At 47.1% G+C, this 24,334-nt stretch overlaps 3 protein-coding genes across 7 annotated transcripts in view; 1 reads left to right on the top strand and 2 right to left on the bottom strand.

Moving 5' to 3' along the window:
• Positions 1 to 594: 594 nt before the first annotated feature.
• Positions 595 to 11,146, bottom strand: Pdap1 (PDGFA associated protein 1). 2 transcript variants are annotated; one of them, XM_010642729.3, is made up of 6 exons: positions 10,987 to 11,146; positions 7,904 to 8,032; positions 7,179 to 7,306; positions 5,359 to 5,480; positions 3,029 to 3,180; positions 595 to 1,303 (listed from the first exon to the last, which is right to left on the bottom strand). In XM_010642729.3, the coding sequence occupies exons 1-6, from the start codon at positions 10,997 to 10,999 to the stop codon at positions 1,245 to 1,247; spliced, it is 603 nt and encodes a 200-aa protein (XP_010641031.1). In that variant the 5' UTR covers positions 11,000 to 11,146; the 3' UTR covers positions 595 to 1,244. The 2 variants fall into 2 exon arrangements, with proteins under 2 accessions (XP_010641031.1, XP_010641033.1); XM_010642731.3 differs by having other exon boundaries at positions 7,179 to 7,286; positions 7,941 to 8,032; positions 10,987 to 11,144.
• A 220-nt stretch (positions 11,147 to 11,366) lies between these two features.
• Bud31 (BUD31 homolog) lies at positions 11,367 to 20,561 on the top strand. Of its 3 annotated transcripts, none has more exons than XM_010642725.1 (6): positions 11,369 to 11,461; positions 12,576 to 12,707; positions 12,887 to 13,012; positions 17,856 to 17,978; positions 18,511 to 18,677; positions 20,328 to 20,561. In XM_010642725.1, the coding sequence occupies exons 3-6, from the start codon at positions 12,919 to 12,921 to the stop codon at positions 20,376 to 20,378; spliced, it is 435 nt and encodes a 144-aa protein (XP_010641027.1). In that variant the 5' UTR covers positions 11,369 to 11,461; positions 12,576 to 12,707; positions 12,887 to 12,918; the 3' UTR covers positions 20,379 to 20,561. The 3 variants fall into 3 exon arrangements, with proteins under 3 accessions (XP_010641028.1, XP_010641027.1, XP_033620678.1); XM_033764787.1 differs by lacking the exon at positions 11,369 to 11,461 and adding an exon at positions 11,501 to 11,588; XM_010642726.1 differs by lacking the exon at positions 12,576 to 12,707 and having other exon boundaries at positions 11,367 to 11,461.
• Positions 20,548 to 24,334, bottom strand: part of LOC104875278 (pentatricopeptide repeat-containing protein 1, mitochondrial) — a 20,017-nt gene continuing 16,230 nt past the window's right edge. For both annotated transcript variants that reach the window (XM_010642727.2, XM_010642728.3), the window contains exons 7-9: positions 23,618 to 23,734; positions 22,652 to 22,834; positions 20,548 to 20,984 (exon numbers count right to left, since the gene is read on the bottom strand). In XM_010642727.2, the coding sequence (XP_010641029.1) occupies positions 20,802 to 20,984; positions 22,652 to 22,834; positions 23,618 to 23,734 (483 nt within the window). In that variant the 3' untranslated portion in view covers positions 20,548 to 20,801. The remainder of the gene's footprint in view (positions 20,985 to 22,651; positions 22,835 to 23,617; positions 23,735 to 24,334) is intronic.

The following is a 24,334-nucleotide window of genomic DNA, read 5'->3' as shown; positions in this document are numbered from 1 at the left end:
TGGTCAAGCTCAGGGGCATGTATTAGAAGCCGAGTTGAGCCACTAAATCATTTTGTCTGACCTCAGGCAAACCGTATTACCCCCATTCGCAGTCCCCGAGCACCAGGTCACAACACTGTTCCTAACAAGGTGAAGTACCCCTCTCATGGGCAGAGGCAAGACAGGCCCGTGGGTTCCCTTGAACTGGCCTGAATCTGCAAGGCAGCCTACTTCTTGGCAGTAAAACTACTTCCCCACTGCCCACCCTGCCATACTGAGCAAGGATGAAATTCCTCAAGTCCAGCAATCAGTGCTGGGCAGCAGCTTCTGAGAGGCTTCCCCCAGCATAGAATTAGGCTGTGACCACCAGGGGTCACCTGTAGGCCAGGAAAGGGAGGCTCTGTTGCTGCTCTGGCCTGGTGTGGGACAGACCAGTCCCTAGCCATAGTACCTGAGGTCTCTCCTCTCTAATCCTGGGCTCAGTCCCTGCACCCTGCAGTTGTGCCCAATAGAAGGTTCACTACGTTCCAGGAACCTTGGTGCACTTGCCTCAGTGACACCATGAGCAAAAATGGCTCAGGCACAGAAGCCAAAGGATGGATTGCAAAACAAGGATTACGATATTGTCAAGTTTAATCTGCCAAATATACAAGTTGAATTTGTGGAGCATGTTTTGCCTGGGTGCTGCACAGTAGACAGGTTTCTTGAAATGATTGATGGGTCAGGTTAAAAATGGGACCTAGCCCTGGCAGATGTATGGGAACGGCGCAGGGAAGGGCAGAGAGGAGACCTGTTAGAGGACACTGGCCAGGGACGGAGAAGCCATGAGACCCAGGGCATACTCTCCTCTCCAAGTAGCACCCAGAAGGCAGACTGGGGCTGGCTGTTGCAAATGTGCCAGCAGCTGCCACTGGCACCACCCCCCGCTAATGTGCAATCTACTGAACAAATGATAGCTCTTCTGACCCACCTCCCAGGCACCCCCCACCATGGTTCTGAATTCTAAAAACAGCAAAAACATTCAAATGGTTACATATGAAATGCTGTCCTGCCTCTTTCTGTCTCAAAAGATAGCAGCTGCCCCTTCCCCAACCCCCACCCCCCTGAACAATTTCTGTGCCAAGGTGAAGAGGCGGCCCCAGGCCATGGGGGCTCCTGGCCATGAGGGGCTGCTGCAGCAGTGCCAGGGCACAGGGCGGACGAGACACAGCGGCAGTCCTGGTGGTGCAGTCCAGTTCCCTGGCCTCTCCTTGCACGGGTGGCGCTTACTTATTCAGGGAGAGTGACTGCATCCGCTTTCCAGACAAAGTCGCATCATCTTTTGCTGAGGAGTTGGAAGCGAAGGGCAGGATTAGAACAAAGCAAAACCACCCACCATGTACCCTTCAGAACCTCAGAGGTTTAGTTCTGAGGGATCTCAGAAAACATTCTATTTTGCTGGCTCAGCTGGCAGATGAGCAAGAGACCCAAGGGAACTGCTGCTGCCCACTGCAGAGGAGGATTTCTGCTGAGCCACAAGACCCAGAAGCCCAGATAGTCCTGTGGTATTTGAGTGCCTGCCACCACCTCAAGAAAAGCTACCCCCACACAAGGACCCACTAACATGTACTCCAGGTGGGCACCTGGAAACTTCTTCCATCTCTGGCATAGCCGCTAATTACAATCTCTATGGATTCTCAAAGCGGGGAAGCCTCAAATCAGCAACACAGAATTAGACAGGAAGTCCTATTCTGCTTTGGGCTTGGTATTTGGATTTTTGCTGTTTGTTTTTGCCAAGTGAGGTTTATGAAGCTAATGCACCTCTAGCACAGGGGCCACTGAGCACTGGCTCCCCACTCTCAGGTGTCACAATTTGGATACATCTCCTGGAGGCTCTTGTGTGGAATGATGGCCTGGTTTCCCAGGCAGCGAGGTTGGAGGCGGAGACTTTAGGAAGTGACTAGCTCCTGAAGAGCTCAGACCTCATCTACAGATTCACCAATTGATGGGTTCATAGTTCAAAAGGTACTGAGAGGTGAAGGGAATTTACAGGGTAGCAACTAGCTAAAGTAAATGAGTTGCAGGGGACATAATCCTGGAAGGGTGTTTATTCGTCACCAGCCTCTTTCTCCTGCTTTGCTTCCTGGCTGTCACGAGATGAGCTGTTGTGCTCCACAACCTTCTACCATGATGTTCTGCCTTACCAAACAGCCCAAAGCAACCTTGGACCAAAACCTCTGAAACCAACCCAAAATAAATCTTTCCTTTTAGGTTGATTTCCTTTGTCACAGTGACAGAAAGCTGACTACCACACAGGGCCTGTTTCCTTCTGGCCTGATGAAGAGGCAGGACAGTGAGATCTCCAAGATCTCTCACACCCCCCAAAAGATGGAAGGTCTCAAATGTTCCTTCCTATAAACCAGACCAGCTGTTCATGGCCACCCACCTATAGGAATCCCAGGCACCTTTGGCTGCCTAGAGGAACAGCACAAGGAGGAGGGGCACTTGGATGACTTCAGTTGGGTTTGTCCTGTTATACATTATCTATTATCCCCTTGCAAACTCCTAGGTTGGATGGTACGGACTCCGGGCAACCCTCCTAGCTTCACATGATACTAGGTCTTTTTTTTTTTTTCCCCTTTCGGTATCATGGATCAAACTCAGGTCCTTTCGCATTGGAGGTAGGTGCAGTGTCACTGAGTTTAGTCCCAGGCCTGCTACTAGGTCTTAATAGGACCTTCCAACCCTGAAAAGCCTCTACTGTGCTGAGAGGCCTCTTGCTGCTGGGGGCAGTGACCATTCCCCTACCAGAAACAGTACTTTTGCCAAAATTTCAACTAGCACAACTCCAGGACAGCACTGTATAGACCTCCCAGGAAGGACAAGGGCAGAAGCACCCCGATCAGTGCACATGTAGAACAGACCTCTGCAGAGTGCAACAATGTGATCAGGCAGGTGTCACTCTGCACTCCCCTCCACCTCACAGACAAGGACCTAAGTGCAGAGTTTGATAGCTTCAGTAGAAGCAGAGCCAAGTAGCCAGTTCTAGTACCAGCAGCTCAGGACTTACCTTTCCTCTCCTCTTCTTTCTTCTTTGCAGCCTCCTCTCGCTGTTTCCGGATGATAGCCAGCCGGGCAAGGTCAGCCTTGGCCTGCTCTGTCTTCCCAGCTAAATGCATCTTCATGTAGCGTTCTTTTGCTTTCTGCTTCTCAATTTCTTCTCTTTTGAGATAAAACTAGTGTCACAGGGGGCATTTTCCCCACTACTGTTACCTTTTTTTGGGAGTGGGGTGGAGACAGGGTCTTGCTATGTAGTTCAGGCAGGCCTTGATTTTTTTTTTTTTTTTTTTTTTTGAGACGGTCTCACTATGTAGTTGAGACTCACTATGTAGCCCAGGCTGGTCTCAAACTCAGAGTGATCCTCCTGCCTCAGTCTCCCAAGTGCTGGGATTACAGGCGTCCATCACCATGCCCGGCTTTGAGGCTGGCCTTGAACCTGTGGCAATTCTCCTGCCTCAGCCTCCCAAGTGCTACAAGCTCCCACTACTGTTAATTGAGCTAGAAGTGGGAGCAAGAATAAAGGCCAAGCACTTGGGCCTAGAGCACAGGTAGTGGAAGAGGGCTCTCCTGCTGAGGAAGGGACTCCATGCACCATTTGATGACTACTCAGCAAAGCAAGCAAGCAGAAGGAATGGGCCAAGATGGCAAACACCTGTGAAGAAGCCTTGGCACAAGGCGAGACAATGTCTGGCTGTGGAGACACAGGAAGATTCTTGAGGGCTTTAGGACTAGTGAGAAAGGGGGACCTAAAGCAAGTAAACCATGCTCCAGATGAGCCAGGGGGCTGAGCCCCACATGGGAAACTTATTCACTCTTGCATCACTATGATGTGGTACATTCTTATAGAGGTGCAAGAGGCTGTCTCTCTAGGGAGTGAGCCCTTAATAAGAATGTAGGAATAAAAGCTGGCCTTGATGTGACAAAGGTGTTTTTCACCCCACTAAAACAAGAGTGTAGAAGGCCATTAGCTTTCCTGCCAGAACCTTCTTCCCAAGCCTGAATCTGCACTGGCAGGGGCACCACAGGCTGGGGGGGTGGTTTCCCTTGCACTCATCTGGAAGGAGCCCAGTGTTGGAGGCCCAAAGAGCTCTGCCCAGTAGGACAGAGGAGACCTTCACAGTCCAGAGGGCTGGGGAATAATGCGAAAGGCAAGAGGGGAGCCACTGGGAATGGGATAGACATCTCAACCAGGGTACTGGACAAAGACACTTGCTGCAGAGAAGAGCAGATAATAGCAGCTCAGCCCCTAGCAGGGGCATGCCAGACTCAGACACCTGGAACGAGCCTGCTGCCCCAAGGCTCTTCCGGCCTCCTCAGTGAAGGCCACGTGCCAGTCAGGGCCCTGGCCTGTATTTGTATTGTCATCTCTGCAACCACAAAGGGAGGGCCGACAGCAGGATCCCCTTTGTGCCAGTGAGAACACTAAGACCAAGGAAGGGCAGTGACTAATTTACAGTTGCTCAATGGTGAAATGGTAGAACTTGGGTGGGCAGCAGAGTCGTCCTGCACTGGGAAGGCCAACACCAGCCCAGGCTGTTGGGCTGGGAAGTCAATCCCAAGAAAGAAGCTACTGCAGGGGTGGGGAGAAGAGTCCTTCAAAGTATCTGATCACATCCCACACTTGCAGACTTTCCCTGCGGAGTTTTCATAGACATGTTCCCTGTCTCTCCTAGGGTCTACACGGGTTGGTGGACTCAAACCCTAGCAGCTTGATCAGGAGAAACCAGGCTACTTTCCCCAGCACTCTTCAACCTCTTAAAAGACACCTGAGATCACCTTGTGGCCACACAAAATCAGAGCAAATGAGGCCCTGGGTCAGTCCTCAGGAAGAAAGACAGACAGAGGCAGAGAGCATGAGAGAGTCAGAGAGAAACTTTTTTATCAAGGACTATATGCCAGGTACTTTAATACTTGATTTCAACATCCATACAACTCATGAGAAGTATATTCCACTCCATTTTTACATAGGACTTCAGGGATATGGAGCAGCCAGCTGAGTTAGTAGTACCTCTGGGCAACCCAGGCCCCTAATCCCTATGGCCACGACCTCATGGATGGATACAGGCTAGGAATGGTTAGGACTGGGTTAGAGAAGGAAGTCTTTCTAGGGTGGGTACTATGGAGACCACACAGCCCTGGCCATCACTTCAAGTGCAGCCTGAAAGCATGTATCTATCTACTGGTGAAAGTCTGTACTTACTTTTTTTTTTTTGGAGATATCTTTAGGAAATGAGATGAAACAGAAACAAGAGTTTCACCCTCCCACCCCTCACCAGGCACAACCCATAGGTCAACCCCCTCCCCTGGGTGCTATCACAAGGCTTGCCTATAGGACATTACCGTTCTCTCCTTGAAAGCTCTTTTGGCCCGTCCAGATCCAGTTGCGTGACCTTTTTGGTTGTCTGTGCCACCCGGTTGGGATTCTCAATGTCGATGAGCCCTTCCACGCCTTTGCGTTTTTGCTAGGACAGGGCAAGAGGCTGGCTATTGGAGAAGCTCAGGTTCTGCAGAAACCCCTGGCCAGTCTCACCACCTCCCAGGAGCCCATCAGGATGGGCACAGATTCCTGCTCCACCTCCAGCCCACATGACAGTTGGCCCAAGTCTCAAAGTGAATAAAGCATTCAGGAGCAGAAAATGAGTGTGCAAGGAGGGCCCAGCCTTTGTCAAGCCCCAGCAAATGGGGACTATTATCCTCATTTCTGAGGTAGCAAAATAGCAGCTTAGGGTCAAATAATCAGAAAGTGACATTAGATGTGACGAGAATACCAGCCCCAATCACAAGCTCCCAACACATAGCACTACTTTCCCTGCTTGAAGCTCAGGCCCCAGCAAGAATGTTATATGGACTCTTAGTCCCTACTTTTTCTGCAACAAGTATGTGGTGGATTCCTGGGTAGGAGAAGGCACAGATGTGTATTCTCTTAAATAATGCTAACACCCACCCATCTCAGCTGATGGACAGATGCAACTTGGGAACAAATGGGAAACGAGAACACAAGTTCTCTAGCAGGTCTGGTCAGTTTCAGGCTATGTCAATCCTAGCTTTTCTCTTTAAGTGACCAGGGAGTCACTTAAATGATAGCAGTTCCCCACATTGACTGCTCTGGCCACTCCAGAGTCCACATACCTACACCCAAACTAGCTTTCTATTTACAACTCCAATGGGATGGCCAATGCTGCAAACATATTTAAGACAGAACTGGAGGGCCAGAGCTTTAGCTCAGTGTTGCCACCGCCTGCCTTGCAAGTGCAAGGTCCCAAGTTCAATCTCCAGTACCAAAAAAAAAAAAGACAACTGGAGATTCATTCTTCACCTAAACTGTTCCATTTCTTACTTGTAAGCTCATCCTTGATTTCTCCTTCTTTCTGCAAGCCCCTAGCATAGCCTCAATCTGTTTACTCTTGTTATTGCCAAAATTCTTTTTTCTGGACACATACTGCCATCTCTCTGATTCTGCTGTCAACCTTCTACAATTCTCTCTATACAAGGAAGCCTAAGTCTACCTTTAAAAGCAAAGTTGGTCCCATCTTTTCTACTTTTTTTGTTTTGGTTTTTTGGTACCAGGGTTCAAACTCTGGACCTTGCACTTGTGAAACAGGCATCACTGACCTAAATCCCCGGTCCACCACTTTTCTACTTTAAGACCTCCGCCAGCCACCCACTCCCTAATGTAATGAAATCTAATCCCTTGGACAGCTACACAGAAGCTGCCCTCTCCTCTTTCATCCTCAACCACTCCACTCCTTACCCACTAAGGCAAAGCCCCACTGGCCCCATTCTGTCCTTGGAACTTGCCAAGCTGGTCCCCACCCCAGGGCCTTTGCATTTACTTGCCTGGTTACCTCAACTGTCCTGTACAACAATTTTCACATAGGTGGCTCCATCCTGTTTTTCGTATCTCAGCTTATAAACCACCTCATCACCACACTATTCCAAATACCTTTTATCATTCTGTTTTATTCACAATATTTACCACTTTTTGCCATCCCTTTACTTCATTATCCATATTTCCATTAGACTGTAAACCCTTAAGAGCAAGGGCTTTGTCTATATCTACCACTGGGACTGGTGATAAACAAGCACTCAGTAAATGTTTGTTGAATGTATATGTCCAGATCCCAGGCCACCGTCTGGATCTCAGAATCCAGACTCAGTACCTGGTAGTCATCATCTTCATCCTCACTGTCATCAGAGTCCAGAGATTTCTTCTCCTTTTTGGGGTCACCTGCAGCCCCATCTCCACCTTCTTCTTGTTCCTCTTCTTCCTGTTTCAGAAATGGACAACCTGCAGAATCAAAAATGCAAAACAAACCCCCAAAACTGTGACCCTACCACCACCACCCTTATACTATGGACCTTGACATTAAGCCTCTGGAAGACTGGGACAAAGTATGTCAAGGGTCCAACTCTGCACACCTGGCCTCCAGGGTAGGGGACATCACAGCCTGGAGGCCAGGCCCACAGTCCAATAAGTCCTTTGCCCAGCTATGAAAGGCCCTGCTCCTCTTTGTGGCACCTTGTGCAGCCTGATGAGAAGCCAGGAGCACTGAAAGTGAAAAGGTGTGTGTGAGTGTGGGAAGGCAGGTCAGCATGTGGTAACGAGTTTGGTAAGAAGCTTTGTGTGGCTGCAGCAAACAAGTGGGATGCTGGGAACGCAAGCTGAGGATGGACAGAGGCAGGCAGAGAGACAGTCCCTACAAGGCAGGCACACAGGGCCAGAAACAGAGACTACAACAAATGTTACAAAGTGATCAAAGTTCTAAGTGATCCATTCACAAGATGGGCCCCCAACTATGACTGTTTTAGGGCTCATACCTGCTGTCTACTGCCCTTCCCAACCCCACATGCCTCCTTGTAAATGGTACCCGAGGCAAGGCAGCACCTGGGCCACTGGAGTGAGTAGACAGGGATGTACTCACTCTGGCTTTCTGCTTTTCAGCCTGGAGCTGGGCGTCGATCTCTTCAGGGCTTGTATACTGCCTTGCTCGGCCTTTGTGGCCTCCCTTTCTTCCTGCACAAGGGTTAGTAGTTTAGGAAAGTGAGAGAGGAACAATTGCTCTGATGAGCCTGACTCCCTGGGGGTTGTGTTTTGCCTGGATCCTCTTATCTGAGGCTGCAGAAATCTACCCTTCACCAAGGGCCACAAAAACCCACATCTCCCTCCCCACCTGTGTTCAAAGAGACACAGAAAGCAACTCATAATGACCTGACGCACCACCAAATAGTATGCTGGATGCAAGTTTCCATGAATGAGAGCCTAGGGGAGGACACAGGGTACTGTATATGGCAAAGTGACTGATTAACTCCCCTGGTCCTTTAGAACCCAAAGAGAGTGGACTCAGACACAAGCACAAAATCTTTTAACATTTATAGCCCTGCAGCCACTATTGGGCTTTTTACTTGCAATGTTCTCTCACAGTCACAGGCTCACTTGATCTTCAGAACAACCTATAGTGCAAGTCACTGCTGGTCTTGTTTTGTAGACAAGGAGACTTTAGATCAAAGGAGCAGTGAAAAATAAAACTTTTATTATTTTGGGGGGGTACTGAGGATTGAACTCAAGATCCCGTGCTTGCAAGGCAAGCGCAGAGCCACTGAGCTAAAGCCCCAGCCCAAGAATAAAAACTTTAAGAGTCTAACCCCTGGGTTCAAATCTCAGCTAGATTTGTTAGCTTCTCAAGAATCTTAAGTTTCCTCATGTGGCCCTACCTCATAGGTCTACTATGAAGACAGATCAGTTAACAGACACAAAGCTGCCAGAACAGTCCCTAGCACAGGACAAGCACTACAAAAATGTCTGCTAAGTGTTGTTTCTCTCTCTGAAATAGTATTTGGTAGAAAAACAATAAAAACACCACTGATCACATAAGCAATTTACTGCAAATGTCAGAAAAAAAAAAGAATAAAATACCCCATGTTTACTTAGTGATATGGTAGAGAGAATACTTAAGAAGAAAAAAATCCAAATTCTTTGTGCAAGATCTTTGGGCTTGGAATGAAATTAGCAAAGGAGGTCAAAGATAATCCTGACTATAGTCTAAGGTGTTATAAATGTGGCTGGCAATAAAAAATTCATCTAAGAGTATGAACTTTTATACTGTGAACCTAAGCCAGAACACTAGACTGACCCCCACTAATGCCATCCACTAGTTTTATATCAGAGTGGCTCCCTCCCAACACAGGACCTCTCCTGGATGCTGTGATCCACCTGATTTCCAGAGGGCCACTTGCTGTGAGCAGAGAATGTGTAATTAGATAGAGCTGCTCCGGACTCCAAAGACAGTAGTGGGGATACTAGTCTTCTCTAATTTCCTAGAGAGCAGCTGCAGAGCCACAAATGGACTACTACAGCCAACACCACCCATTTTTAATGACTACCTAGGTTCCCAGGGGTATTTAAGTCTATGCTTGTGAAAAGAATACTGTGAGAAACCAAGCTTGCCATTTAAAAACCAACACCTTTTCTTACCCTCTTAATATACCAGACCATGGTTAACAACTAAAATTTGGTTAGTAGAGGCTCTCAGCCCCTACACCTGGCTATTGGACTACAGTAACTTTTATCAGTCTTTAAGACTTTAAAAACATTTCACGGATAGCACAGTGAAAATAAGGAGAGCTGGTCCTTTGCTCTTGGGAAATTTTATACTTTTAACACCTTCATGATTTGTGTTTCTGACCAAACTGACCCAAACAAGGAAACCCTGTGTGTCTGCAAAGCTGTTTCACAAGCCAAAAGACCAAGTCATTTAGCTAGAATTCATATTTAAGATCTTCTAATTGTAACTTCTAACCTGGGACAGAATGTTATAACTGGAAAGGTTCATTCATAATGCTAACCCCTTGCCTTTTACAGATGAAGAAACTGAGAAACATGAGACACGAGTCTGCCAGCCACAGAATAAATTGTCAAGAGAGCCAGGTTTTAAAAGATTTGGTTTTGTAAAGCCTAATATTTCTGACGTTAGGAGTCGGAAGTAATTTAGGTCTGAAAGAGCTCGAGGCAGATGTTCCCTGTAGGCTGACTGCATTAACCAGGGTAACACATGAGCTGCCAATATGAACTGAGCATCTGCTTTGTGCCAGGAGCTAGCCAGGCACTTTCCGTGCTCTCTCATTTTATGGCTCCTGTTCCTAACTTGCAAAGCTAAGGATTATCATGCCAGTGTTCTGGATAAAGAAAACAGGATAATGATATAGCTGGAATTCAAAGCAAGACTATAGATTCTAAAAGAGAAAAACGATGGGAGATGGGCTACAATGTGCTGGGAAGCCACGGACCTTCTTGATCAAGAGATGGCAAAATCCCATCCAAACAATAATAGTTAATGCTCACTGGGACTTAACTACTGTCCAACACTCTTGGAGCATTCTATGTGTACTGTTCACTTTAAGCCTCACAGCAGTATTATGCGGCAGACACAATCCCAACTGCAAATGAGAAAACTGAGACACAAGGTTATGCGACTGGCTCAAAGGCACACAATGAGCTTCTACCGAGCAGGGGAGTCAAATCAGACATGGCAGACCTCAAAGTATCTTATTAGGGAGCTCTGGCTGAGCAGGAGCCTGAGAGGGCCCACAATTTACGCGATACGCAGGCAAGCCCGGCAAAGGCGTAGGACGCTGTGACTCAGTCCCTGGCCAACACAAAAGTGGGAGGAAACGCCGGACCCCTCGCCCACCCCTCCAGGATGGCGGAAGCGTTCCCCAGCGACAGGCCTTCCGTACTGGTGAGGACCGAGCCCCTGAATCTCCTCAGAACCCCGAGAGTGCGGCTCCAGACAGCCACAGTGCTTAAATTTGCCACAGAGAAAATTGGGCGTCGAGGCCCAGGCCTGGCTCTCACTGGGCGCGCAGTCTCCCTCGGCGCAGTTCTCCAAGACGCCCTCGGGTTTAAGGCACAGCAGGAGCCGGCCCCGGGTTACCCCTCCAGACGCGTGAGCACGCGTGCCTGTGTCTCACCTCCTTTAGGCATCGCGGCTGGGGCGGCTGCGGCGGCGGCGCCTCGAACTGACACAGGAACCGGAAACACTTTGGGCTCTACTTCTTCCGCCCGGCCCAGTCCGCTCAGCGCGCCGCCGCCGCTGCCATTGCCGCGAGACAGGGGACCTCATAGAGGCCGGCTGAAGAGTCGGGCTGTCCCGCGGGGCGCCTGAGTCCAGGGCTATCCCCGCGCTGCCTGGCAACAGCATTACCAGTGTCTCCGTCTGTGGAGACTTGTAGTCCCGCCGGTCCCTTCGCCGGTCCCTTGCCGGGAAGTCAGAACAAAGGACCTCAGCGGCTCCGGAATTCTATACAGGCAGTACAGAAGACACCAAAAGTGACGCAATCGTTGCGCGCACTGGGGCGGAGCTTCGTGGGGTCCTCATCCCACAGAGACCAGAAGGGGCGGAAGCAGTCTATTGAGACGCGGAGACCCTAGGTGCTGAATCTTCCGGTGAGTGTTTTTCCTCTGTTCTTTAGCGCTTGGCAGCTGCTGAGGCTGAGACCAGAGTTCTGCGGAGGGCGATCTGAGCAGCTTCCCTTAGAGGAGTCAGCGCCTTTTTTGTTCTGCCGAGGAAATGGTAGATTTGGGATGTTCTTTGTATTCTAGGCTTTTCACACCCTTTTCCCTGTCGGACTCTTTTTTTTTCCTCCTTAACTAAATAATGTTTTCTAAACACTGTTCGGATGACATCCTTTTTAGGAGCCGTTCCTACAGTCTTGGCTATAACATCCTCTCCCTCTCGTCGGTCTTGAGTGTCCCTACCCTTATATACTACTCAACACCTCTGCTCTTGATCCCTTTACCTCCTACCTTTATTCCCCCTCCCCCGCCCCCCGCGCATCTTCTCACTTCCATGTTGAACCAGGACTGTTGAATTTCCCTGGGTCAGAGGAGAGTGTTTTGTCACTAGCTGTGCGCCTTGGGGCAGGGACCAGATTCGCCCATATCTAGCTTCAGCGCAAGGGAAACCAGAGTAAAGACCACAGATTTGGGAGTAAGGAGCGCGCTAATCATTGTCTGAATCAGGCAGTTCCCAGCTCTGCGACCCTGACTTCACTGCTTAGAGTTTATCTGAAAAGTTGCTATGGTGTATTTAATGTTATGGGCAGAGGGCTTTGTAAAGCATCAGGTATCTTACAGCAGGGGGGACTGAGTAAATGTGGGAGAGATGGGTTGGCTGTGCTTAAAGGTAGATCGCCTGAAGTTCACTTTGCTGGCTAGGAAATGCTGTGTAGTTTGAATATATTTTGCAATTTAGATTTAGACTGGCCTTTCGTATAAACTTTACCTGACTTTATGAAACGTGTTCATTAAGTCTAAAAGGGACTTTGACAGCTGGACGTGGTGGAATACGCCTGTAATCCCAACACTCTGGAAGGCTGACGCAGGAGGATTTGCAAGTTCAAGTCCCACCTTGCCTACTCAGTTGAGACCCAGCCTCAAAATAATAAAATAAAAAGGGCTAGGGATGTAGCTCAGTGTGAAAGCCCTGGGTTCAATCACCAGTCCCATTAAAATAAATAGGACTTCAGCAATCAGTTAATCTACTGTCCTCATTTTACAGATGAGACTGAGGACCAAAGAGGGAAATTGATCTCCAAAGTCAGAATAATTAGTAGAGTGAGACAAAAGTCCCTTGCCTATAACTGCAGAGACCACAGATCTTTCTACTTCGTTCTTGAAAAGAGACCCTAAGGTACTGTGATTTTACAGCCATCTTTACTCTTTCAAACACTCATCCCCTTTGCTCCCTCAGTTACAGCCCTCACACTGGATTGTGATTGCCTTTTCACTTGTGTGCCTTAGTTCTTTTGTGTTTCCAATGTCCAATATGGGCCAGGAAGTGAATATAGTAATGAGATTCTTATTTTCCAGATCTCTGCAAATTATCTTGTAAGGGATAAAAAATGCCTAAAGTCAAAAGAAGCCGGAAAGCTCCCCCAGATGGCTGGGAGTTGATTGAGCCAACACTGGATGAATTGGATCAAAAGATGAGAGAAGGTGAGTGAGATACTCCTGCCTGGGTTGGTTGCATGGGGATACACAGGCTTAGCTTCCTCCAGCACCAGGCACGATCTCAATGTAATAAGAGTTTTGTCTTCTGACACTAGAGTATACTGTTTGCTTATCAACCTAGAATGCTATACCTACTGGAAAGCAAGATAACATTCGTGAAAAGGGCCTTAAAAAAGTTTTTGAATCAACTTAAATATAGGTCAGAGTAGTCTTATTACTTACTGTTTTGGTTAGGTGTATATTTAAAATAATACAAAGTATGACACTTGAAGATGCTATTTTTCTTTTTTGTTTGTTTTTTTTTGTGGTGCTGGGAATCAAATCCAGGTCTTGTGCATACTAGGCAAGCATTGGACTACTGACCGAGCTGTACCCCCATTCCCTGAGACAAACTTTTAAATGCTTGTTTATAATGAATTTTAACCACTGTTACTATGAGGCCACATCTTCAACAATAATTACTAAATCAGTTTTAAATTATTTTCCCCCCTCTTTTCATACTGATTGTGCCAGATAATGTTTATTAAACATCCAGAACTTTCAGTAATCAACATCATTGTGGTCTGAGAGACTTCACTCCCAGCAGCTTTTTGTCAAAATAAAACAAGTGTGCTAGAATAAAAGAGATTTTGTGTCCTTAAAAATAAATTCTACTTCCTCCTTTAAGGTTTTTTTTTTTTTTAATTTCTTTGTTTTTCCTTTGCAATGCTATGGCTTGAACCTAAAGCAAGGGGTAACTTTTGAGCAGAGGGGAATCTTACGTTGTATTTAGATGCATATACTATTGTCTCCAAAATGAAATACTTTTCCTCCATTTATGCTTAACAGCATAGTCTTTTAGCATTTCTTTACTTCTCCTATTGTTGATGAATACACTGTATAAATATATCATAGCTAGTTTATGTTACCTTTTTTTTCTTCACTATAAAATAAATAGCAAGCCACATGGTGGTGCACACCTGTAATCCTAGAATTCTGGGAGACAGAGGCAGGAGAATCACAAGTTCAAGGCCAACCTGGACTTTATCCTGAGATCTGGTTAAAAGAAAAAAAAAAAACAAAAAACAAAGATAAAGACGGGTGGGGAGAGAATGAGAATAGCAGCCCAAGTAGATGATGAGTGGCACCGGACACCTGATGTTAATGTTCGGAGTGTTAGGGAGCTCTACATTGGAGACAGGCAAAAGCTGGAACCTATTTTACTATATGGAAATGCAGGCTCAGCTTTGCTGGATTTGCTGAACTAAAAATATGAAGAAGAGTCAAGAATGGCTCTGTGACTTCTGGCTCAAGAAAGAAAGCAGCTGGGCATGGTGGCACACACCTGTAATCCCAGCACTCGGGAGGCTGAGGCAGGAGGATTGCTGTAAGTTCGAGACCAGCCTGGGCTACATGGTGAATTCCAGGTCAGTCTCAACTACATAGAGACACCCTGTCTCAAAAAAAAAAGAAGCACCTTTGGGATGGGAGATAAGGATTTCAATTCTAGACAGGTTAAGTCTGAGATGTTTTAGATCTCTAAGGCTCTCCAGATGTCCTGCCCACTCATGTTCTTGGGACACCTAGAGAAGAACCTTCCCTAGAGCAGGCGCAGAGGCTTATGTGCTTCATTCACAGAATCCTGTCTTTTGAGTAGAATTATAAATTCTAGGTGATAGAATGGCGTAGAAGTTGGGACAAGTGGAAATGTAGTTTTCTTGAACACTCCTTGCCTTTCCCCTATGCCTTAAAAACTTGAGAGGAGCTGGGTATGACAGCACTCATATTGCAGCTCCTGGGGAGGCTGAAATAAGAGGATGGTGAATTTGAGTCCAGCTTGTGCAACATAGTAAGCACCATCTCAACAAAACTGAAAGAATGTAGTAAAGAAAAGATGTTTTTCTTTCTTTTTTTGGTACTGGGGATTGAACTCTGGACCTTGCACTTGTGAGGCAGGTGGGGCTCCACTGATCTAAACCCCGCCCCCAGCCAACAAAGATCAATTTTAATTGTTAAAAGAGAATTGCCTTATGGTGAGTGAAATTCATTCACCATTCCTGGGGCAGCATCGAATTGTGAAAAACTGCAAATTTCAGATATGATCAGAAAAATGCCTATAAATTCCTATTCTTGGTTTAAATCTTAAATATGCTATGTCTCCCTCAGCTATGTAATTTAATAAAAATTCCTGTTCTCAGTTTAAATCTTAAATATGCTATGTCTCCCTCAGTTTTGTAATTTAATTTAATAAAATACTGTATTAATAAAGCCTTAGAAGGTACAGGCCATTTTGGCAGCATCTTAGGGCTCTTAGGGCTTTAAGAACAACCTAGAACTACAGAGATATTACATGCAGTTCAGCAACCTGTTATGATGCAGGAATGCTGGTTACAGGGCACCAGCCAGCCAGCAGCAAGAACTGAATAACAGTTCCAATTGGCTACTTGCAAATATCCTGCCAAAAACCAATTATGGAGGATACTTTCGGTTTCCAAGAAATTGTGAGGCTTTCTAAGACCTTTTATTAGTTAGGTCAGACTTTTCAGGGAGTATACTGTTCCACCTGATCCTAAGCCTGTTGAAGCAGCAGTCATTTACATACTGCTGAAAACCTTCAGATTGTGCACTTGTTTTGGCTTTTCGTCAGTCCTAAAGGATTTTACCTGGGAAATGAAATTAGAGGTACCTTAAAAATTATTAGGCTGCATATCTATGAGCCCAAGATTATCTTGAGAAATTATCAAGCTGTAGAAATAAGTCTAGAGAAATGAGACCGAGGTGTTAACAGAGGTTATTGTTGAATGATTTTCTTCTTAATCTGTTTTCTAATATTTCTAATTTAGAAGGTATTTTAAATTTAAAGCAATTATATTTGAGTCACTTTTTTCCTAATAATTGCTTGAGAATTACATGCTGAGAAATTTATTTATTTTTTTCCCCTGTACCAGGGATTGAACTCAGGACCTTGCAGTTTGCAAGGCAGGTGTCAGCACCACTGACCTAAGTCCCTGGCCCAGAAATTTACCTTTTAAAGCATCCAATTAAAAGGTCTTGGTATATTCATAGTTGTGCAGGCATCACCAGTTTTACATTTCCAGGTTTATCCATGTTGAATCATGTACTTCATTGTATGTGTGTGTGTCTTTCTGTCTGTCTGTCCACCTGCATGCATGCCATACTGGTGATTGAAACTGGGCCTTTACAGTGAGCTGCATTTCCCACCCCTTTAACCATTTAATTTTTGCTCCCCAGAGCCTCTCAGGCAGCACATTTGTTTATACACTTAGTATCCCAAGCATCCATCCCTCACAGGTGTCATTTCAGCCAGTTGATTCTTGTATTGAATAAATTTGGTAAAATTATCATTTTTATATCTCCTGTTACAGTCTTACGAAAATTAACAAAGTGCATACACACACACACACACACACACACACTCACACATGTACATGGATAGGTGCACAGGCGGAGGAGCACATGTTACCACACATGCACTTCTAGTCCATGGGTCTTTGCTCTGGTCAAGTGGCAGGGGTAAGCTTTTTGTTTTTGTTTTGCTTTGTTTTGTTTTTTTTTTTGGTAAGCTTTTGTTTAAATGGGCCTTTTCTTTCCTGGGAGCACAGAGTACAACTGTAATTCATTCACTTCCTGACAACCAGACCTCCTCCTGCGAGGAGGAGACAGGCCACATTTGGAACTTGGAGCACAAAGAAGACATAAGAAAAACTCATTTTCACAACTGAAGCACAGCCTTAGTAGAGATCCAGTGGCCCTGCAGGGGGTCCTGTGTACATGGGACAGTTCCATGTACACTGGAGAGTTTTAAGATGGTGTAGGTGTTCCATATATCCTGGGAGGTCCTGTGTGCACCAGCAGTCCCATACATACTCGTCATTCTCACCAGGGAAGGCAAGTGAGCACGTGCTGGGAACTTGTAGGCCCTTCCTCACCCAGGTGAGCATTGATGGCTTTGAGCAGGCCTGTCTCAGCAAGGGGACTTAGCTAACCCTTACTATCTCCCTTCTCCTTGAAGAGTTGAGCTTCATAGGAGTCTGAACTTACGGATAATAAAGTTTTGAGTCCATGAAAAAAATAAAAGTTAACAAAAAACACACAATATTTGGTCATCCTGTATTTAAATAATTGGACTGGTAAGTAGTTAAAATTTTGAATCAAGGTCTCACTAAGTTGCTAGGTTGCCCAGGCTGGATTTGAACTGGCAATCCTCCTGCTTCAGCCTCCCAGACTGCTGGGATGACAGGCATGCACCATCATGCCCAACTTCATTTCTCTTTTTGGCTGAATAATCTTTGGGTAGACCACACTTAGTTCATCCATTTATCAGTTGGAAGACATTTGGGTTGTCTCCTTTTTCACTATAGTGAACACTCATATACAAATTGCATATCCCCTTGTATCTTCAGTTCTCTTTGGTGTGTTCCTGGGAGTGAAATTGCTAGGTAGTGAGTTCTTGAAGACCTGCCAAACTTTTCCGCAGTAGCTGTACCCTTTTATACTGCTTGCAGAGGAGTGTGAGAATTCCACCTTCTCCACATTGTCATCATCACGTTATGTCATTTTGATTATAGCCATGCTAGTGGAAATAAAGTTTTGTTTTGATAGGGTCTTACTGTATAACACAGGTGGGCCTCAAACTCATAATCCTCCTATCTCGGCTTCCCGAGTGCTGGGATTATGGGCCACCATGACCAGGACACTATCCATAAATATTAACACCACCTGACCCCCCCAAAAATACCCTGCCCTGTGCAGGTGCAGACTAACCCAGCTCCACAAAACACGCACATTTCTTTTCTCTTTTTTTTTTTTTTTTTTTTTTTTCCTCCAGCTGAAACAGAACCTCATGAGGGAAAGAGGAAAGTGGAGTCTCTGTGGCCCATCTTCAGAATCCATCACCAGAAAACCCGCTATATCTTTGACCTCTTTTACAAGCGGAAAGCCATAAGCAGAGGTAATTGGCTAAATTCTGTCTTGGCCTTTGAACTTGAGTAACTCAAGAATTACTTAGGTAATGATCCATATCCTTGCAACTTCTATAAGCATCATGAGTTTTACTACTAAAAATGGGGAAATTGCTGGGCATGGTAGTGCACGCCTGTAATCCCAGCACTCAGGAGGCTGAAGCAGGAGAATGGATCGCTGTGAGTTTGAGACCAGCCTGAGCTACCCAGTGAGTTCCAGGTCAGTCTCAAGTACATAGTGAGACCCTGTCTCAAAAAAAAAAGGGGGGGAATTTTTTTCTTTTGGTACCAGGGATCAAACTCGGGAACTTGAGCTTGTGAGGCAGGCAGTGGAACCACCGAACTAAATCCCTGGCCCGCTTTTTAGTTTTTTGAGACAGGTTCTTGCTGTATACTTCAGGCTGGCCTTGAACTCAAGGCGATCCTCCAGCCTTAGCCTCCCAAGAAATTTTTCTTTTTAATGAGTGGTGGGCCAGGTTTGTTATGCCATGGTCTGATGCCTTTTCCCTATCTTTTTGACAGAACTCTATGAATACTGTATTAAAGAAGGCTACGCAGACAAAAACCTGATTGCAAAGTGGAAAAAGCAGGGGTATGAGAACTTGTGCTGCCTGCGATGCATTCAGACTCGGGACACTAACTTTGGGACGAACTGCATTTGCCGCGTTCCCAAAAGCAAGCTGGAAGTGGTAAGGCCTGATGCTTGAGTTTAATGTTTTCTTCAGTTCTTCAAAACACTGCCCGGACAGGGATTTGACTCAGTGGTTCCACTGTATGCCTTGCAAGCACAAGGGCCCAAGTATGATCCCCAGTACCATAAAAAGAAAAAAAAAAGAAAGAAAAATAGAATTTGGGCCCGGGATTTAGCTCAGTGGTTCTGCTGCCTGCCTTTGCCTTACATGCAAAGGCCTGAGTTCTATCCCTGGTACCCCCCCCAAAAAAAACCCAACACTGCCCTAGTCACCTCCAAGTGATTTTGTAGCATTTGGTTTGACTGGAGTGTTGTTTTGTCACTGGAGTCCTGCTGGCCCTCCTTCCTGGAATGAGCCCTCTGTTGAGGGATCTGTGCTAGCTGGGGTTTGGCAGTAATTCTGTGTGGTCTAGGGCTAAATTCAATGCCACCTTTGAGCAAGTGACTGAACCTCACAGTGGTGGGAGGACTCCATCAGGGAAGAGTGGCTGCTCAGCAGGAGTTACTTTCCCATTCCTTTCCATGTCACAGTCACTGCAATGTGAGCTAGGCTGAGCACCCCAGGAGAGGAGCTGGCTGTGCAGTAGCTGAGCTCGTTTCCTGCCCTTCAGAGTAGAACTGCAGAATGAGGCAGAGTAACCAACACATTGCCCATGAGTGCAGCCCCTCCAGTGGGCCAGTTTCCCAGCTTGGCCTTATTCTCCCTTATGGCATCCCATCCCATGACGCCCTCTGCACTGCGACAGTTAGTACCTGGAGCTTTGGCTCACCGGAGTCTGTCTCCTTGCACATTGGAGGCTTAAGCGCAGACATATGTAGTATGCTGAGGGCACCTTCAGGGGAAGGCTATGTGAGCTAGGCAGGGACTGACACAGGGGCAGAACCCCCATTCCAGGAGTTCAGGGTGCCATGGGGCTGTCTGGTTAGACATTTCCTCTTTGGCCCAAATAGGAGCTACCTGACTTAGCTGGGATTCACCATCTTGCTTGCTTTCACTAGGATCTTGCTCATTGAATATGTTTAAAATGATAAACCATTACTCTAGGGCATATGATTGCTGGGCAGACCCCCAGCCAGACACCAGGCCTGCAGGACAAGACTGTCCCACTGCCCTCAGGAAGTTGGGTGCATACACCCTTTTTTCCTGCCAGCAAGTGTCCCAGCCAAGAGATGGCACTGAGCCCCTGAGCAGTAGCACACTCACCAGGCTCACTGATAAAGAGTAAGACTCATCCACAGTCTTTTTTTTTTCTGAGCAAGATTGTATGTTGAATTTTCATGAATTAAATGCACATAAAAATGTAACATCAGTTTTCCACCTCTTTTTTAATTTTTATTTTTTTAAAGACGAGGTGTTGTAGTTCAGACCAGCCTTAAACTCACTATATAGCCTAGGCTAGCCTAAAACTCAGTGATTCTCCTGTCTCAGCCTCCCAAGTGCTGGGATTACATGTGTGTGCCACCATGCCTGACTTGTTTCCCTTTTCATGAGGAAATTTAAATTCTGTCCAGTACTGTCCATGAAAGGTTCTGAGAAGTGTCCCTCAGGAGTCCCATTGGCACCCTGCTCAAGGCTAGTGTGGTGGCTGTAGGGATGTGTGGTAGTAGCTGGGCATGGTGTCTCATGGTCAGCTGTCCTCTGTTGCAGGGTCGCATCATCGAGTGCACGCACTGTGGCTGTCGAGGCTGCTCTGGCTGACATCTGGCCCTGAGCCCTCTCCATCTTAGACTTTGGACCTTACAGGTTCTTACCATGCCACCCCCTTCCTGGGAGCAACTCTTCTTGGAGCATCACCCTGGGCCCAAGATGGAGCATGATCTTTTCAGGTGAAGGCTTGGTGTTCACCAGCTCTGATTTGTAACAATAAAACCTTTAAACCTCTTGGGTCCCATGTTAGTCTTTCAGGGTAGCAGGCCACGGAACCTGGAAGAGTGCCAGGCCTGGGACCACTACACAGGTGACCTCTCGGTTGAGGGTGAGCTGAGGTGGCTTGAGCTGTTGTAGGACTTGCTGTGGACTTGGGCAGCCCAGGCCTGACATAAGTGCTCAAACTCACACCTGCAGCGTGCTGTGCCCCCCAGGCAATGAAAGGTCCACACACTGTTCTGGCCGTGTGCCCCGTCACCTGCCCCCAAGGCCTCTGTCCGATCCAGTGTCTGTGACAATGTCCTGGTCTCCTTTGGGTTTGGTCCGGAACACCTGCCAGGGGTGGGGCGTTTCCTCTGCTGGCATTGCTTTCAGCCACTGCTTATAATAAGCTCGGAAGCCATCAATCTTCTCCAAGTAGGTATTCTTCCCTTGGTACTGTAATTGAAAAAACATGGGGCTCAGGAGAGTCCTTGGGCGATCCACATCACTGCATGTCACCTATAGCTGGCCCCAAACCACAGCATGCTGGAAGCTGTTCCTGGTGCCCTCCTTCAGGAACCCACAGGCAGCAGCATAGAGAAGCTTAATATGGAAGTGTCTTCCCAAATCCCTGACCCATGGATGTCACCCTAGCCCACAAGCTAGAACCCTAGGTCCTACCAACAGTGGCCTCTGGTCTGCTAAATACTTGCCCCTCAGCACAGCCACTGCCTCCCTGGAAAAGCAGTAAAAGGAAAAAGACAAGTACAGTAGATACTGAAGGAAAACTGCAAGGGGGCTATACAAAAAAAGTATGATCAGAGACAAAGGATGTTTCCACAAAGGATAAAAGGTTTGATTAAAAAGATTTAGCAATTCCTTGGGCCTGGGGATTTAGCTCAGTGGTTGCCTGTGCCTGCTTCGCAAATGCAAGGTCCTGAGTTCAATCCCTGGTACCAAAAAACAAAGATTTACCAATTCCAAATTTGATGTACCTAATACAGCTGAAAGTACACAAAAAGCAAAACTTGCTGGGCATGGTGGCTCACGCCTATAAAATCCTAGCATTAAGGAAGCTGAGTGAGGCAAGAGGATCATTGAGAGTTCAAGGCCAGCCTGAACTACACAGCAAGACTATGCTTTGTGGAAAAAAAGCAAAACTTGACGATCCCAAATAGAAATAAAAACAAGCCTAGTCTTGTATATGGTTTGGACACAATTTTAGGCCTCACATAGTCTTGTGACTGTTGCCAAACCTAAGAGGATCCCAGTGGTAGGTTATAAACCAGAGAGGAGAGAATCCAACAACCTGAAGTATTTACAACATGCAAATGGCAAGGTAGCATCTGGTATAAAGAACTCAGGATTCAATTAAGAAAGAGTCTGAAAACAACCAGATGTGCCCTCATCTGGCACAACCTTCTCTGTTCCATTCATTCCTATCCAGCTTTCCATGTGGCACTTAAGTTCTATACCTACAGAATGTTCCTGAGTCCACAGTGTGCCATTTTTTGTTACTTTCCCTGTCTGGGCTGTGTTCTGCCAAGCTGTGTTTGCTCAGTACAAGCTCAGCACAGGATCTGACTCAACCCTAAGACCAAATGACAGAGCCTGATATCCTTAGAGCAGTGGTCACTGCCAAACCAGCTGTCACTGCTCTGCTGCTGCTCACTCACTGGATACACAAGCAGCCTGCAGGCACTTGGGGTCCAGTGAACAGGGCAGACAGCCCATGGTAGAAGCCTGTGGCTTAGTAAAGGTGAAAAAGTCACACAGGTACATACATAATTACAGACCCTGAACTATGCATAGGCATAGGGCTATATGCTGTGGATAGCAGGGCATTTCTGAGGAAAGGCTTTTTAAGCAAGGACCTACAGGGAAAGAAACCAGGAAGTCTATTTGAGGCAGAGAGGATACAAATGTTCCCAAGACAGTGAAGAAACCAGTGGGACCAATAGTCAACTATAAGAAGACAGGGACACATGGACACGGGCTGTGAGATTTCTCCTAAGGGAAGCTGCTAGACAATTTTAAACAAAGGAATGCCAACTCCAAAAGGATAAAACAAGGATGGATATGGTCAAGGAGAAGACAGGCATCTTAGAGCTTGGTGCCTATACCTGGTCAAAGGTGGGTGGGTACGTGGCTGCAAACTCCAACTGGCGGATGACCACTTCGTTCACTGGGACTCTGCTGTGCTTCATGTCCTTCAGGATGCTGATGAGATAGGTATAGTCCAGCTTCTTGAGGGCTGCATTGATGAGGGTGCTGTAGATGTGGATGTTTGGGGTCATCTGGGATTTCTGGAACATTGTGGACAGCACAAAGTTAGCAAGATGCTGGCAGTTGTTGGGACAAAGATGTCCACGTTTGGGCACTGCCTTGCCAATCAGGTCTGCTCTAAAGACCAGCAGGGATGGGAAGGGTAGAACCTCACAGCAATAACAATGTGTCTCTCTATCCAGAAGGAAAGAGCATACCCTGCCCCCCACATCCCCGGAGAACTGTGTGGGAAGACAGTGGTGCTCTGGAGACCAACTTGGGCAGAAAATGAGGCAGGAGGCATTGCACTGCTGCTGTTTTTTGGTGATGTCATCACCAGCAGATGGTGGGCAGCCTAGAAAAGCAACCAGCACTGGCTAGGTGACACAAACTACTGGCCCCAGGAAATGTCCTCTGCTGAGATCAGATGAAATCCACTTAGTGCAGTTCAATGGGGATGAGGCAGGGATGTGTAGAGAACCATTGAAAAGCTCTGAAAAAGGCCCTTCCCAGGCCCACTGCCACCTCTCCATCACACCTCACCATCACCCTCTTCAGGGATCAGACAAGATAGGGTGCGTCCAGGGTGGTCTGCCCATAGCCTCCATCGTCAGATGAGAACACCCTCTGCTCTCAGCCTATACCCACAGCAGTTCACCAGGGTCTCCTTGCTCCAAAGGGGATGATAGCCATTCTGCACCACAGAGGAACTGCTTTACCTGTCCCACCCCAACTCTAGTTTATCTTGCCCCCCAGCTTCCTTCTAGAGCTCTCCTAGAGTGCTCCCCACCATGGACATCCGGCCTGGGTCTGGAACCCCTCACCTTCATGTCTGCAAGCAGCTGCAGACCATCTCTGGGCCTATGACACCCAATGGCCAGGTTGCAGAATGTCTGAAGATTGGGGATGAGTCCCCTCTTCGCCAGGACTGGCAACAGCGCCTGAGGATAGATATGCCATCACTATATCCTGTGACCCACCTGTCCTGGTCAGGCTTTTCTTTGGTGAGGTCTGTGGCTCGACACTGGAGACCTGAGGGGCACAACTTTTCTCAGAGGCTGCCTGGTTCTTTCTGCCAACTGCACTCCACTGTTGGCCTAAGCCCAGCACTCAAAGTATGAGTCCTGTGTGACTCTGTTCAGGACACAGCTTCCCAGCATGAGCACTGTGACCCCCAGCTTGCCTGTCCTGTCTCCATGAAAGCCCTTCATATTCCCACGCCACCCACCTGCCACCACATGCTCCTCAGCTGGCCATGCCTGCCCTTAGTCCCAGCACCAGGTGCCTTGAGAGCTCAAAGTCCAGAGCCAGAGTCAATGTTGACCAGTGTGGGAAGTGCTGGGTTAAGCAGCACCTGGACAAGCATGAGGAAGTGTCATACCCACAGACTGGCTAAGCCAGAGAGGGGTCTGGGGAAAGAGTTCTATCATCCTTAGCCTGCCCGAGAGAACATGTGCTCCCACAGTTGGCCTGAAGGCACTGGCATGGCTACCGCAAAAGTGCCTATGGCAGTGCTTCTGGGAAAAAAAAAAAAAAAAAAA

The sequence above is a fragment of the Fukomys damarensis genome, unplaced genomic scaffold, assembly GCF_012274545.1.
Source record: "Fukomys damarensis isolate Sample0158 unplaced genomic scaffold, DMR_v1.0_HiC HiC_scaffold_17, whole genome shotgun sequence".
In the NCBI taxonomy this organism is placed as follows: domain Eukaryota; kingdom Metazoa; phylum Chordata; class Mammalia; order Rodentia; family Bathyergidae; genus Fukomys; species Fukomys damarensis.
This window is presented reverse-complemented; position numbering and strand designations above follow the sequence as displayed.

Bases quoted from the DNA above. Each gene is read 5' to 3' on its own strand.
- Pdap1 (XM_010642729.3), bottom strand. The intron at 5,481-7,178 runs GTACTGAGTCTG...GCCCTGTCCTAG, and splicing joins ATGAAGATGATGACTACCAG to CAAAAACGCAAAGGCGTGGA. The intron at 3,181-5,358 runs GTAATGTCCTAT...TTATCTCAAAAG, and splicing joins GAGCTTTCAAGGAGAGAACG to AGAAGAAATTGAGAAGCAGA.
- Bud31 (XM_010642726.1), top strand. From the start codon at position 12,919: ATGCCTAAAGTCAAAAGAAGCCGGAAAGCTCCCCCAGATGGCTGGGAG. The intron at 13,013-17,855 runs GTGAGTGAGATA...TTTTTCCTCCAG, and splicing joins GGATCAAAAGATGAGAGAAG to CTGAAACAGAACCTCATGAG. The intron at 18,678-20,327 runs GTAAGGCCTGAT...CCTCTGTTGCAG, and splicing joins CCAAAAGCAAGCTGGAAGTG to GGTCGCATCATCGAGTGCAC.